Here is a 15,344-nt window from a genome sequence, read left to right on the forward strand (position 1 = left end):
CATTACTTGTGTTTGATTCTTCTCTTAATGCTTATATCGGCTTGATCACCCGTTGTATGATTTTTGGTTTTTGAATCCGGTTGGAAAATGTTTTTGAAAACCCGAACTGAATCTTGCACCTAAACATCTCTTACTCTAGGAATAGACTTGATTTGTTTAGTCACCTTGTTCAAGTCATTGCTCTTAATGCAAAGTGTTAATCATAAAACATAGAGGAATCATGTTTTAGATTAATTACTTTAGGATTCAATTTTGAGGGATCTTGTTGAATTACTAAATGAACGTGGAAGTCATGAAGATGAAATCATATTTATTTTAAGGAAATTTAGGAGTTAGCAAGTGCTCTAGGGTCCAATCCTTGTTTCACATAATTGTTCTTATAACTTTTACATTACCGTTTTAATTTTGCCTCACATTAGCTCACTTCCAATCATATCAACATCTCTATATTAATCATTAGAGTAAGAATTACTAAATTCTCAAATCCCTGAGGACGATATTTAAATACTACATCGAAACTTGGTCCGCTTGCCAAGTGGAGAGATTGCGAAAATCTTCATCAAGTTTCTGGCGCCGTTGCCGGGGATTTGGTGTTATTTAGTAATTCTTGTTCTTGTGATTTTGTAATTTTGTAAATAATTTAGTTTGTGAATATTTATAATATATAGATATATTTTTTTTGTTGTGTTTTGTGGACTCACCTATATATTTACAAGTAAGTCAAATCATATGGGGCTATTGAACTTGAAGATCCTGCCACTGGAAGGATTTGGGTAGTAAATGGTCAAAGGCTAAAACAATATTTGGGTGGCGAGGTGAAAGACTCACCACCATTACTCATTTGAAGGAGCCATGGTCATACAGGAAGTGTCAAGCTAATGACAATAAAGAAGCGCTTACTGGGAGGCATCCCAGCTATTTTGGTTTGAATTCTCATTTTCATTTTAGTTTAATACTTTACATATGTAGTTATGCTTTTGAAGAGTTGAGTTTGTGATTTGATGTTTTGATGATGCATTCTATCAAATGTTTTGCTCCTTCAACATTCTCTTCTCTTGTGTTATGCTTTTTATAGTTTATTGAAGGTAACTGGAAGTGGGAGTGTGAAAGGAGAACAAAATGTGCTTCTTCCAGGTAAGTTTACAAAACTGACAAAACGGCTCAGCCATTAAAAACGGCTCAGCCGTTTGGCTGCAGTGTCTACTTTGTAGATAAATTTTCCTCACAGGGGGTAAACGGCTCAGCCGTTTCAAGGCGCTCAGCCGTTCATATCAGCAAAACATTTTAGTTGAGATTTCTGCATCAAATGGTTGAGCGTTTTCAAAGCGCTCAGCGCTTTTCTTTATAATGCTCTCTGTACCCAAATGGCTGAGCGCCTAAAAAGGGCTGAGCGCCTCAAAAAAAAATTGAGAAAGACCAATCCAAGAACAGAAAAGAAGTTATCCTTTTATTTGTCTTTCATTCCCAACACTTTCAAACCTGGTCTTCTCATTTTCTCTCGCTTTTTTCTCTTTCACACACACCATCATTCTCTTTGATTCAAGGTAAGTTTTAAGTTCTCTCTTTTGATTTCTGTTGTGCTTTCATGCAAATATCGTATTAGTATCTAATGTGTTTTGTGTCCACTTGTGGTGATGACAAAATTCTTTTTGGGAATCAAATTGATAATCTTTCTGGAATGAGCATTTTCATGGTTCAAAGTTTTCAATGAGCATTGTTTGCTAATCTGGAAATCTACATTGTTGCACCAGTGGTTGTACATTTTTGACTTTAATTGTGTGCTTCAAGTATGTTCAAGTGAAATTGAAATGAGTATGAAGTTGTTGACATCCAGGGCACTTAACCAAGCCGTGTGAGGGAGTGAGCCAAACAGTTAAAATTCAATCATTGAGAGTCATCACTGATTCATGTAGTCAGTTTTGTTTGAGTCTCCCATGAGTTACAGTTAAGATATGCTTGGAATTTACTAAGGCAATTGTTTATTATATGTAGCCAGTAGCCAAAAAGCCAACCCATGAACTACATAAACCTTTAATCAAACAGTTTTGAGCCTAAACAGAACCCCTAAGCTTAAAAAGAAAAACCATGATTGTCCTTAGCCTTGTTGGTAAGAGACATTCTCATGAAACAAGTGGGTTTTGAACCAAGTTGGGGGTAGCGTGTATGAAGAGATCATATGGTTGGAGCTGAATTGTACAGGCAAAGTGTGTTTCCTGTGTATATCCATTACTTTAAAAAAAAATTAGAGTTAATTTTATAATCAAGGTTCCTTGTTATCAGTTCATCAATTTGTGTACAGTCCGAAAGAGAAGGAACCAGTAAATTCAATCAAAAAGAGGGATGAAACATAAAGAGTCAAGAGAGTTCAAGTTAGTGCAAGAATTTGGAATTAACCCATATGAGTGAGAATGTCTCTTGTCAAACAGGCCTTTAGTTTCCTAAAGAAAAACCAAATCTCTGATAACCAGGCCACATTACAACCCTCTTAAATCCTTAGTGATCCATGTTTAGTTTTAACAACAAACTTGTGGGAGACGGGTAACAAACCAGACTTAGCGTGTTTTGGTGCATGAAATGAGAGAAACACTCACCCTTCACAGAACACTAAAGAGAGATACACATTGGTGAGGAAAATTTTAGTGCCTTTGATTGAAAACAATGGAAGATGAGTAGATGTTTCCCTTGAGTATGCTTGATGTTCATAATTTTTGTTATTATGTGGGCACCATTTGTAGTAACATGTACTCACTGGATTTTGCAAACAAGTCCTCATTGGAATCTTTGAAATCATGTAAATGCATTAACATATTTTTTGGGTGAAACTTTTAGTGATTCACTGGATATATAAACTAGTTATATTATACTCTTAGTTAAGACTTTTTGTTTGAGTACAAACAAATTTCCAAGTTGGGGGTAGCTTGATAAGTGTCTAATTAGTTTGATTTAATACTCACTTGAGACACTTATCTAGCACATTTTGTGTACATATTGATATTATTTTGATCTATATATGCTTAGAATCAAAGAGGTGCTTTTGATTAATGTTAGTACAGGGAATAGGAAGCCTTTGATCCAATTTGGTGCTTATTTTGTAGGTTTTGAAACCTGGAGAAGAATGGCTCAGCCATTCTAAAGCGCTCAGCAGAATCAGGTCAGAGAACTTCCCAAACTCAAGGCGCTCAGCCACTTCAAAGCGCCCAGCGGATTGGCCTTGGAGGAGAAGGAGTGCTCTCTGCCTTCAATCCGCTCAGCCATTCCCATCCGCTCAGCGGATTTCATCCAGGAACAAGGGGTGCTCTCTGCCTCTAAAGCGCTCAGCGGATCTCAGGCGCTCAGCCCTTGAGGTTTCTTCATGGTGAAGAACTCCCAATCCGCTCAGCCGTTTCAAGGCGCTGAGCGGATTCTTCTCTTTCCTGTCTACTCTCTTTTAATTCTAGCAATTATAAAAGGGCAGGGGAGAGAGAAAAGGGAAATAGAGACGAAAACAAAGAGAAAAACAAGAGTTGGGAGCACAGGAGGAAGAAAGAACAGAGTGGGAACGAAGATTTGGAGGCTGGATCACTTGGGAACGAGGATCAACTCCTTTTCTTCATCTCTTCCTTTGTAATTTCTTCTTCCACTCCTTTGATCTTGTAAATGGCCATGAGGGGCTAAATCTTTGAGGATTGGTCTAGATGTAACTGCTAACTCTTCTTCTTCTTAAATATATATATGCATTTCATTTTCATTACTTGTGTTTGATTCTTCTCTTAATGCTTATATCGGCTTGATCACCCGTTGTATGATTTTTGGTTTTTGAATCCGGTTGGAAAACGTTTTTGAAAACCCGAACTGAATCTTGCACCTAAACATCTCTTGCTCTAGGAATAGACTTGATTTGTTTAGTCACCTTGTTCAAGTCATTGCTCTTAATGCAAAGTGTTAATCATAAAACATAGAGGAATCATGTTTTAGATTAATTACTTTAGGATTCAATTTTGAGGGATCTTGTTGAATTACTAAATGAACGTGGAAGTCATGAAGATGAAATCATATTTATTTTAAGGAAATTTAGGAGTTAGCAAGTGCTCTAGGGTCCAATCCTTGTTTCATATAATTGTTCTTATAACTTTTACATTACCGTTTTAATTTTGCCTCACATTAGCTCACTTCCAATCATATCAACATCTCTATATTAATCATTAGAGTAAGAATTACTAAATTCTCAAATCCCTGAGGACGATACTTAAATACTACATCGAAACTTGGTCCGCTTGCCAAGTGGAGAGATTGCGAAAATCTTCATCACCTGACCTGATTGAGATAGGTATAACATTATGATTTGGTAGGAATAAGCTACGTAAGTTGCTCACCTCTGTTATAGGAGATCATCATAGTTGATGTGCATGACGACATATAAGTTATATTTATATGTATGTAGATTATGTCGTTCTGTTAAAGGTGTTGAAGAAGATGATAGTCGAATGAATGTTTGTATTGTTCTATGTTGTTTATGATGTATTAATGATATAAATGTACATGTTGTCTGGTAATATGCATATGTGTATACTGGAAGTGGTTAAGTTGAAGGGGTAAAAATGTAGATGTTGCTAGCTGAGAAAAGTTGTAAGTGTGATGTTGTCTAATGACTATGTGTTGTCTTGTATCTATAATGGTGTTGCCTAGTTGAACACGTTGTTTGAGTGCCTTAAGTTGTATGATGAGACCTGATACGATGTAATGAATGATGTTCATTTTAAGTTGTTTATGTTGCATGTTGTTGTATGATATTGATGTTGTATCACAAGTTTATCTTGTGTTTTCCCTTATGGTTTGAGACTGTTATAATTATACTTGGTATGAGAGTAGGATAAGATTAACAAGTCAAGTGGTGCTATTCGGTGGTGAATCATGTTGAAGGTGACTCTCTTTTGAATGTTACTACCTCAAGGTAATTAGGTTTTGTATAAACACTTAACCGACGACTAGGTTTATCTTGTATATAATACTTACTTCTTCTATAATAAGTATGTATATATGTTTAAGAACAATCATTTTATTTCTTACATATATAACTATTTGTATGAGATTTACCTACTTGTTACGTTATATCCTAAACTAACGTTTAGTGCTAGTGCTTCCACTTAATTAATGTTAGATTGTAGTAAGTATAGTGACTATGTGGTTCGTTATATAATATATTAATTATATTTAAAATTTTTATAAATAAATATTTTAAACATATAAATCATATTTAAATTTATAAAAAATAATTTATATTATAATATAAAATTATTTTATTTATTAATAATTTATTTTAAAAATATTTATTTTTTTGAGTGAAAAAATATAATAATAAAAATCAAATTGGATAAGAAGTTAAAATAATTTTTTTAAAAAAATATTAAAAATAGTTTTGTAAATAATCTTAAAAATGTTTTTGTGCAAAAATGCTTTTGTGTAATATAAATATTAGTACTTGCAATTGGTATATAGTAGATAATAATATTTTTCTTTTAAAAATTTTAACTATTCTTTCTATATTTGTAACGACCCTCCATAGTCCTCACACTTAATAGAATCACACTAAGTACACTAGTAAACTAAGAGAAGATATTAATTGGATAACTAAATACATACATATATACATATAAAAGTAATAATTAACTATGTTTCTATGTACGGAACATAATACTATATATATACAGTCATCCAGAATATCAATACTCTCCTAGTGTCGGCCAAGTACAAACAAATAGTTACCCAAGATGGTAACTTTAACATTAGAACAAAACTTCACCTCAGCGGTCACAACAACTAGCTCCAACCTAACCCTGACCTGCTTCCATACACAGTATGATCATCACAGTCCATCCATATGGAAATAAAAAGGTAAGCTAGAGTTCAATAAATAACCATACAAGTATAGAATAATAATCTATACTACATATTCATCCAATCATGTCCCAAAGGGACTTCCATCTTACTAAATCATCAACTCACCAATCATGAAGTCAAAACACATTACACTTCATCATAATAGCAATCATGCAATAACAGCAACTAATGACAGATATCAATGCATATTAATCATCTAATGCGTTGTCACGCATTCACCTAGGAGATCTCCCTAACAACAAAGCAGTATAAGTGACATCTCATCCTACCGAAATCATCCCAACTATTTTCACGCCCAATGCGCTCGCTTGGTCACAGCTAATCAAGATATAAATTCTCACTCAGGTTTACTTAGATGATGTCACTTACACACTTGGAAGTCCGGTTCCACCGTCAGGTATAGTACAACTGGGTACAGGTTTACCACGACCTTGACATGTATTACCAAGTCACTTGTGGAGTTCGCCCACCGACTATCCACAAGGAATCACGCACCTTCCCCAGTACTTGGTTAAGGGAATAACCCTCGACCTCATACCCCGCTCCAAAACTAGTTAAGGACTTAGATGAGACTCACCCAAACCAGTGGCCTATTCAAGCAACACTCTCACCCAAAACTAGTGGCCTATCCAAGCACCACTCTCAAGAGACTCTATGTGAGCTCTTCTAGTTCGAAAACATTTTCCTTCTCCTCAAGTCCTAGGCTAGACACATGCCATAAGGCATCACATGTAATCATGCATTATACATCATACATAGTCAATCCACCATCATGATCAATATCATCCTCATATGAAAGTACATACCAAATCATGTTTAAACATTCATATATATCATTACCATGCATACATATGAATCATACATCATATATTTATACATACATAATCCAACTTCAATTTTAAACATACGAAAGCATCATTTTCATTCATAATACCTAGCATACTCATGCCCAGTGCAAGTCAGCTCGCACTTGACCTAAATCCAACCCGAGAGCTCTAAGGCTCTTCCACGCCCGGCATAAAATTACCACGCCCAACGTCATCTAGAAAGAGACTTATAGGGTTCTCCACGCCCGACGCACCCAACTCTATGCTTGGCACCATATCAGTAACACACTCTATAGAGTCACCATCTGATATCGTGTCTGGCATGGTTCTCCTCACGCCCGGTGTGATTCATCCAAAGGCTTCCATCTCAAATCACGCTTGACGCGACTAACCTCGCGCCCGACATGATTAGGAAATGGTTGTCTCTGATGAATGCACGCCCGATGCCAAGAACGTGTGTTCGGCACAAATTCAAACAACAACCCCAAAAACTCAGAATTTCTATCTAAAACTTGAAAATTAGAGGATCTAGCCACATGCAGTCCATGAAACATAATATATAGACTCCATACAATTTGAAAACAATCTCAGATTCAACATGCATTCACCCGATGCATCAAAATCACCAAAAACCTCATTTTGCCTAAAACCCCGAAATGAGCAAATCCTTCAATTCAACCATTGATTCTCAATACTCATGCACCAATTGAGTTCCTAAACTCACATGCAACCAATCAACTTACATTCTAGCTTCCCTCACCTGAAAATTGGCTCAGAACAGTCAAGAAATGAGAAGAATAAGAATTTCCCCCGAAGCTTGACCCGTAGACTTCAATCCTTCAAAAACAAGTTTTTCTAGCCTGAATTCTAAGAAAAGATAGAAGAGATTAGTAATTTAGAAGAGAAGAGGAATCATGTAAAGAAATTTGGGAGAAAAGGGAGTCCTTATCTCTAAAATTTCTCTCTAAATTTTTTTTGAGAATGAGCTTATGAAGTTTCGATCCCAAAAAAAACCTTTATACCCTTCTTTCTAGAGTTAACTAAACTCTAAACAATAACTTACTACATTACAATATTTTTAAACAAATATTAAAGACCAAGTTTATAAAGAATTGAATTAATTGATATATACATTTTAAAAGTCGAGTTCAAGTTTAATTTATTACTCTTTTTTTTTTTTAATATTAGAGACCAAAATAGTTATGGATTCTAATTCACAAAGTAGTACAAAACTGACTCTAAGTTTTTAAATACTAAGGAGCAGGTGTTGTCAATAACTTCAAGAATTATATCAATGTGCTTTACTTGTTTTTATGACTTAAGAAAAATAAAATTTTAAGTAAATATTTTCTATATAGTATAAATTATTTCAATTAACCATTAATAAGAAAATATCTTAGATTTCCATTTTTAAATTGTACTTCATCTAATTATGAATATAAGTAATAAAGGAATAATTTACACGAACTAAAAAAAAGTTACTTAATATATTTAATTACACTAATTTTATTTTAAAAAATAATTTAATTTTCTAAATTATTATTTATTAAAATTTGATATCAAGAATAAAAATATTACTAAAAATAAAATAGTAATTAATTAAATAATAAAATATTTTTAGAAATAGTTGTATTAAATAAATTAATTTAATTAATATATATTAAAAATATCTATAATTTAATTATAAAAAAAGTTAAAAAAGTCAATTTTGTGTTAAAAAAAATAATAAATAAACATAATGAAAAATAAAAAAAAGACAAATAGAGAAGCCAAATCTTCCTCCGCATCAACAAATATATTTTGTGGCCAACGAAACTTTTTTCCTTATCCTATATTAGTATAAAAGTTGGGTTTTGGTGCCATGCATAAAACAATTCTTGGAACTGCAAATTAGCAAGCTGACATTTTTTTGACAGCATGCTTTGACTTATATACGATTCTTGGAAGAAGGGGGCGGGAGAGCCATAAAAAGAGAACAAAATGTCTAAACATGGGGGGATTCGTTCCAGAAAGGAGGAGACGCTGGGATTATTGGTGCACGAAAAGTCCTTCATTTTCTTTCTCTATATCTTCGGCCTCCTGGGAATGCAAACGGCCCCAAGCATTTGGTAGCTCGGCATATGCTCTCCTCCTAACAACACCCCCGTAAGCACTAAGCTACACACAAACTGTAAGCCTCACTGCGGGAGTCACGTACGTTATCTCTTGTGTACAGTTTTCTTTTGTTTGTCTGTTTTATTTGCCACACTTTCCTTTCATTTGCATGGGTATATGGTTATATGTTATTGCTTTTGGTCAGGGTTTCTTTTTTCTTTGATGCGTATCTTTGAATGCATTTCTTTGCTGCCATATATTTCTTTCGTGTACGTAAGGTTTCATTTTTTTTTATATGGTTATATCTTCTTTGATGTGTTATGCGTGTCTTTGTTATATTTCTTTGTTTTCATATTGAATCTGCACTGTTATGTTTGTGAAAAAGGAGTTAGTCCAGTGAAATGATAAATGGCTCCTAATTAAAATATTGTACACGTTGTGATGTCTCTTTCAATATCAATCTAATTATAATAATATAAAACGTGTAAAATAATTGATCTTGAACTAAGTAATAAATAAAATGGAGTGCGCACATATGTTTATACAGTGGTCAGAATTTTTTTAAAAAAGGGTTACTTGAATGTAATATACTTTTTCTTAACGTTTAAATTTTCTTTTTAACGCAAAATGGTGTAATTTACTTGTTATGTTTTTTTATAAAAAAAAGGATAAGGTATTTCATCAATGTTAAAATGAAGTGGTTTTGAACTTAAAGGTATAAGTTGTGACAACTTATTATCTTAAAATATTTTTAAATGAAAACTATAACAGTTACATCATAGAAATATCACTTCAACATTTTAATAAAATATTTAAATTTATCATATGACAAAATTTTATTGGAGGAATGATTAATTAGATGTGACATCTTTTTAACCTTTGAATTTAAAGTACAAGTTGTGACAGCTTATCTTTAAACTTTTTTTCCAAAAACAAAAATGTCCAACCAAGAAATTTTTTAACATCATAATATCTATAACAATAATTATAATTAAAAGTTTATTGAATTGACTTTGGTGTACACTTTAGTCAATTTTATATTTTTAGGATGAATGAGCTGAGACAGTTCAAGAATCTTATATTTAACAAAAAATTAATTTAAAAATATCAACACACAAATATTTTTTACAAAGAACTACGTGACTCTGATTCTTTATTATACATGAAGATACGTAGGAGCAAGAATTAAATCTTGTCGAGCCAAAAAATAAAAATATATTATTTGTCTTTTTATATAACAATAATAATTCTTTAACTTTTTTTTTTAAATGCATAATTTAAATTAGTTAAATAAAATATATTTGATTATTTTAGTGAGATAAATATTTTTATAAATTATAAATAATTAGTTTAATTAATTAAAGGTAATCGTCTTAGGACGAACGTTGTGAGATGCTAATACCTTCCTCACACGTAATCGATTTCCGAACTTAAAAATCTGGTTTTCGTAGACTATTTTCTATTTTATGATTTTTCCAATGTTTTTCCATAAAAAAATATAGGTGGCAACTCCTCTTTTTCAATTTATTTTTCGCCGTCCCGTCGCGACCGAGGTTGCTACACTTATTAAGGACACAAGTTGTTTAGGGAATGAACAGGCATAAACGTCCTTAACAGTAATCTTGCTTTTCTACCCAACAACAATATTAATGCAAAAAATGACAAAAATCATTTCAAACCAAATCCAAGTTAACAATAAATGGTAAAATTTACTAAGTATTCAAATCAATAACCCTCAAGTGGATCTGATACCACCAATAATTTTTTAGGAGAATAAAAAAATTAAATTTGTATACTTGAAATGTAGTTGGAGGGTTGATATATAGTTACGTGAAAAGTGGAGCTTTATATTGAATTAGAATAATGGGATGCTGAAGAGTGAAGAGTGAAGAACATGCAAGAGAGAATAGTTTTTGAAGGAAATTGGCTTTTTGTCAATTCAATGCAAGTGCAAATTTTGTATTTAGTAGGGACTTTTCACCGCCTTATACATGTGGCGCGCGGTCACGTTAAAATATTGGTTAAAATTTTCTTATTATTTTATTTTCAAAAATTATTTTGATTGTTTATTTTTTAAAATGTAATTTTAGTTATTTATCTTTTAAAATCAAATTGATTTAATCTTTTTTATAATAATAATATTAACCATTTTCAATTTTGTAGCATAACTTTGAATATTTAGTTAATTGATTGAAGATATAAAACTTTTTCAACAAATTTACCTATATAATAAACATAAAATTTAATTAATTGATGTTCGAATTCAAAAGAGTTGTAAATGTTGTGTAAATCACATATAAAACGTATCACACGAACAATTAAAAAATAATTTGAAATAAAATTATTTTTAATTTTTGGATTGTTTCTTAAACTTATTTTTATGTATTTTTTGTGTGTATAACTCTTTTTGGTTCAAATATCAATTACATTCAATAATTTTTTGGATTTAATGAGACACATTTTAAATTTTAAATTTTAAAATAAAAAATAATTTAGAGTTATTGTATCTCAAATTAAAAATAATCATATTTTCAAAAGAACTAAATTAGCTCAAATTAAAAATTTAAAAAATAAAATGATAATTTTAAAAGATAAATCACCACGTTAAATCCTAAAAATAAAATAAACTGATAAACGGTATAGGTATAATTTAGTATAAAATATTTTTATAATACCCTAGTATTTTCAATTAAAACATGTGGACTTCTATTATTTCATTATAGAAACTTAAAAATGCAAGTTGTCCCGATTTTTCTAGTTGCTCTCAAGGCTTCATATGCTTCTTTTAATTTCTCGAAATTTGTACCATTTTTCTTCAATTTTATTTTTTGCAATAGCAAGGCCATGCATCTTTTATTAAAGATATGTTTATGCACTAAGTGCACCATTTTTGCATAAACTCTCCTTATTTTGCACAAACTAAAACAGAAGTATAAAAAGAAAACACAAAAAACCTAAATGAGAAAGAAAACAGCAACATGTGTATGTTTGCTTTACCATCATTAGATCAGCTACTCGATCCACCTAAGAGTTCTGTACCTTTGTCCTCTATAGTGTTCATAAACAAAGTCAAGCTGAGGGACAACCTTGTAAAGCAAGTTATCCACGAGCTTCCAATACAAAACCCTCCACCTTTCCAACAACATAAGCGGAAGGATGACGGCTCCAAAACCAAAAATCAATCCCAACTCTACACTCAAGAAATTCCACTCAAACTCAATTGATCCATACATTTCTTGTACTGGTAGTGTTGGAGGTGAATGCCCCACTTCGTCATTGGTGCAATCTTTTAAGGGTAGTCCACATAATCCTTCATTGCCATCAAAATAACGTGACTCAAATGTTTGCATGTGAGCACCTGTTGGGATTTTCCCCCGCAAATGATTGAATGAGAGGTCCAAGTATCCTAGAGCATCAATACTTGCCAGCATAGGAGGAATTTCCCCGCTCAGATTGTTATTTGACAAGTCCAAGGATTCAAGATTTATCAAATTTCCAATTGATGAGGGGATGTGGCCTGAGAAAGCATTATGTGACAAGTTAAGAACATGTAGTCCTCTCAAACTCGCAAGTTCTTCAGGTATTGGACCTTGAAAATGGTTCGAGGAAAGATCCAGTGAAGTGAAGATGGTGGGAATTTTGATGAACGTCCTTGGCTGATCTTTGTACACAACTGTAACTGAATCCAAGTAGCGACCGCCAAATTGGTTGGAAGTGACATAATAAGCAAATATGTGGTCAGCTACAGTATAAGGTTGAGTTGCTAACAATTTTTGCAATTTTATTACGAGGAATTCGCTGATCACTGAGAACAAATTATTGTAACGCATATTGTCATGATTATCAAACATGTCAAAAAATAAATCCCCATACTCTTCTCGTGATTCAGTCTCATTACCCACCATTTTTGTCCAGCTTTTCAAAACTGGTCCAGGTAGTTTTCCTGTGAAATTATTGGAGGCTAGATCCACAATATGAAGCATCTCCCAATTGGTAGTGCTATTTGAGCACGCAATGACACCGTTGAGCTTGTTTGACCTCAAAATTAGCACTCGTAGGGTTGAAATGTTCCTTAAGTAGCATGGAAATCTATCACTAAACTGATTCTTTCCGAGATTTAAGACTTGTAGACTCTGACAGTTGGCTAGAGAGTTTGGGATAACACCACTCAAGTGATTTCCATTGAGACTAAGGAACCTTAAATTACATGAACTTGAAATGGTATCAGAAATATAACCCTGGAGTTTGTTTCCATCAAGATTAAGTACCCTGAGGATACTATTCCTTTCCATCAAACACATGGGAATGGAGTCATTGAAGCTATTGTAGGAAAGATCAAGCAACCGGAGATAAGAAAAATTACAAAAGGCTTCATGGATTTTCCCTTGAAAGCTGTTATTTGAAAGGGAGAGGAAGTATACAAAAGGGATATACTTATCAATGTCAAGTGGGGCAGTGTTAAATTTATTGCTCGAGTAGTCCACATGGACAATATATTTTGTGAAAGTAGGAATTGATCCAGAAAGTTGATTGGAATGAAGATCAAGGATATATAGATTTGAATTCAGATCATCAAAGGGCCCTTCCATAGTTGTGAGATAATTGTTGGAAAGATTTAAGTAAACCAGAGATTCAAATCTCCATATCCAGTTAGGTATTATTCCTTGAATCTGATTGTTGGTTAGGTCTAGAGCATGTAGTTGGGGTTGGTTTCTCAAGAACCTTGGAAATTTCCCCAACTTACAAGAACCCAACAATACATATTCCAATCTGGCAAAGGATGGAAAGTCATGATCATTGTCTGAAGTTATATCAACAGATAAATCATTGCTTGAAAGACCTAACGTGTGCAAATTCTTTAGCCTCTGAATCATATCAAGTCTTATGGTGCCACTGAACTCATTTGCAGAAAGTTGTAGGAAACGAAGTTCTTCAAGATGAAAGATAGATTCAGGAATAGGACCACGAAATTTGTTGCTGCTCAAGTCAATCAACTGTAACTTAGAGGAAGCAACATTTGGGAGTTCATCTAATGGACCGTCAAATCCATTATGAGAAAGTGTAAGTTCTTGCAAAGATGGAAGTGCAAAAAGTGACACGGGAATTTTTCCACTAAAGGAATTATCTCCTAGATTGATAATGAGGACATTTTCAAGTCCCTCAAAATGAGTTCTAGAAATGGTTCCATTTAATTTATTGTGCAAGACAGATAAATATCTGAGATTTTTTGCCATGTTGAAAGAGGGAAGTGGACCAGTAAACTTGTTATAAGACAATTCCAAATGAACAAGTTGAGTGAGTTCAGACATCGAAGTTGGGAGTGTTTCAATGAACAGGCAGTTATATACATCTAAGATCGACAACTGCTTTAGATTGGAAATAGAACCTGGTAATTTCCCAGAGAAAATTGTATTACTAAGATTCATGGTGTGAAGAACTGCATGTTGTAGGAAATTTGGCAAAACACCATGAAGATCTTGGTTGTTTGAGATATCCAGAACACGTAATGTTTGTATTTGGAAGATACCCGTTGGAAAACGACCACTCAACCTGCAACTGCTAAGCTCCAAGTTAATCAAATTGGAGAAATTTGCAAAGAATTCCGGCACAGGGCTTGAGATATTATTCAGATTCAGTCGAACCACTGAGAGTCCCTGAAGTGTTGCTAGTGAAGAATCAATTGGTCCTGAGATATTGCATGATGACATGCTCAAGACTTTTAGCTTTTGGAGAGAAGATAAAGCATGACACCACTTCTCTCCCTTGGCAGATACCCTTACACCATCAAGATATAATTCTGTGATGTTTGTAAGGTTCTGCAAAAACACTCCAATATTTGGATTCTGAAGTTTTAGAATATTTTGTGAGCCAAGTGACGTTGACAAGTCAAGCGTTGACAAATTTGTCAGGAGAGAAATTTGAGCAGGAATCTGCCCATGAAATCCAGCATTTGACAAATTTAAACACTTCAAATTCTTTAGCGTGCCAAACTTGAAAGGAATGGAAGAATTGAAATAATTGTGAGCCAGATTCAAATTCTGCAAATATTGCAGCTTAAAGAGACTCGAATTGTTTAGTCCTCCAGAAAGAAATTCCTCACTCAAGTCAAGACCAATCACACGGCCCATGATGCATGTTACTCCACGCCATTGACAACAATCGCTGCTTTGGTTCCAGTGAACCAATTTTTTGGATGTGGCAGGGTTGAATACAAGGTTGTCTTTCAGGTGGAGTAATAAGAATTGCTGATGGTCAAGACAATAGGATGTTGCTACGTAGATTTTGATATTCAAGTTTATCAAGCACAAGGGTATGAAGATATTAAAGAATATTTGATGGAGTCTCATTGTAGATGACGGTATTAATTAGAATCAACTCAATGACTGAGAGGTTAAGGAGATTGAGGGTGGTGTAGTTTGATGTTTGAACAACATATCCTTTTATAGAGATTCAAAATCTCACTTGTTGACTATATCATGTATTATGTAATTAGCATGCATGACACTAACGCGTAAGTTATTACTTAATATTTAGGGTGAAGAAGCC

General features: G+C 33.3%; 1 protein-coding gene across 1 annotated transcript; it reads right to left on the minus strand.

The window, feature by feature from the left end:
- Positions 1–11,809: 11,809 nt before the first annotated feature.
- Positions 11,810–14,926, minus strand: LOC109791686 (uncharacterized). The gene has a single exon (XM_020351009.2). It carries the CDS (start codon positions 14,924–14,926, stop codon positions 11,810–11,812), a length of 3,117 nt encoding a protein of 1,038 aa, XP_020206598.2.
- Positions 14,927–15,344: the final 418 nt, after the last annotated feature.

Source organism: Cajanus cajan, chromosome 4, assembly GCF_000230855.2.
Source record: "Cajanus cajan strain Asha chromosome 4, NIPB_CcT2T_4, whole genome shotgun sequence".
Taxonomy (NCBI): domain Eukaryota; kingdom Viridiplantae; phylum Streptophyta; class Magnoliopsida; order Fabales; family Fabaceae; genus Cajanus; species Cajanus cajan.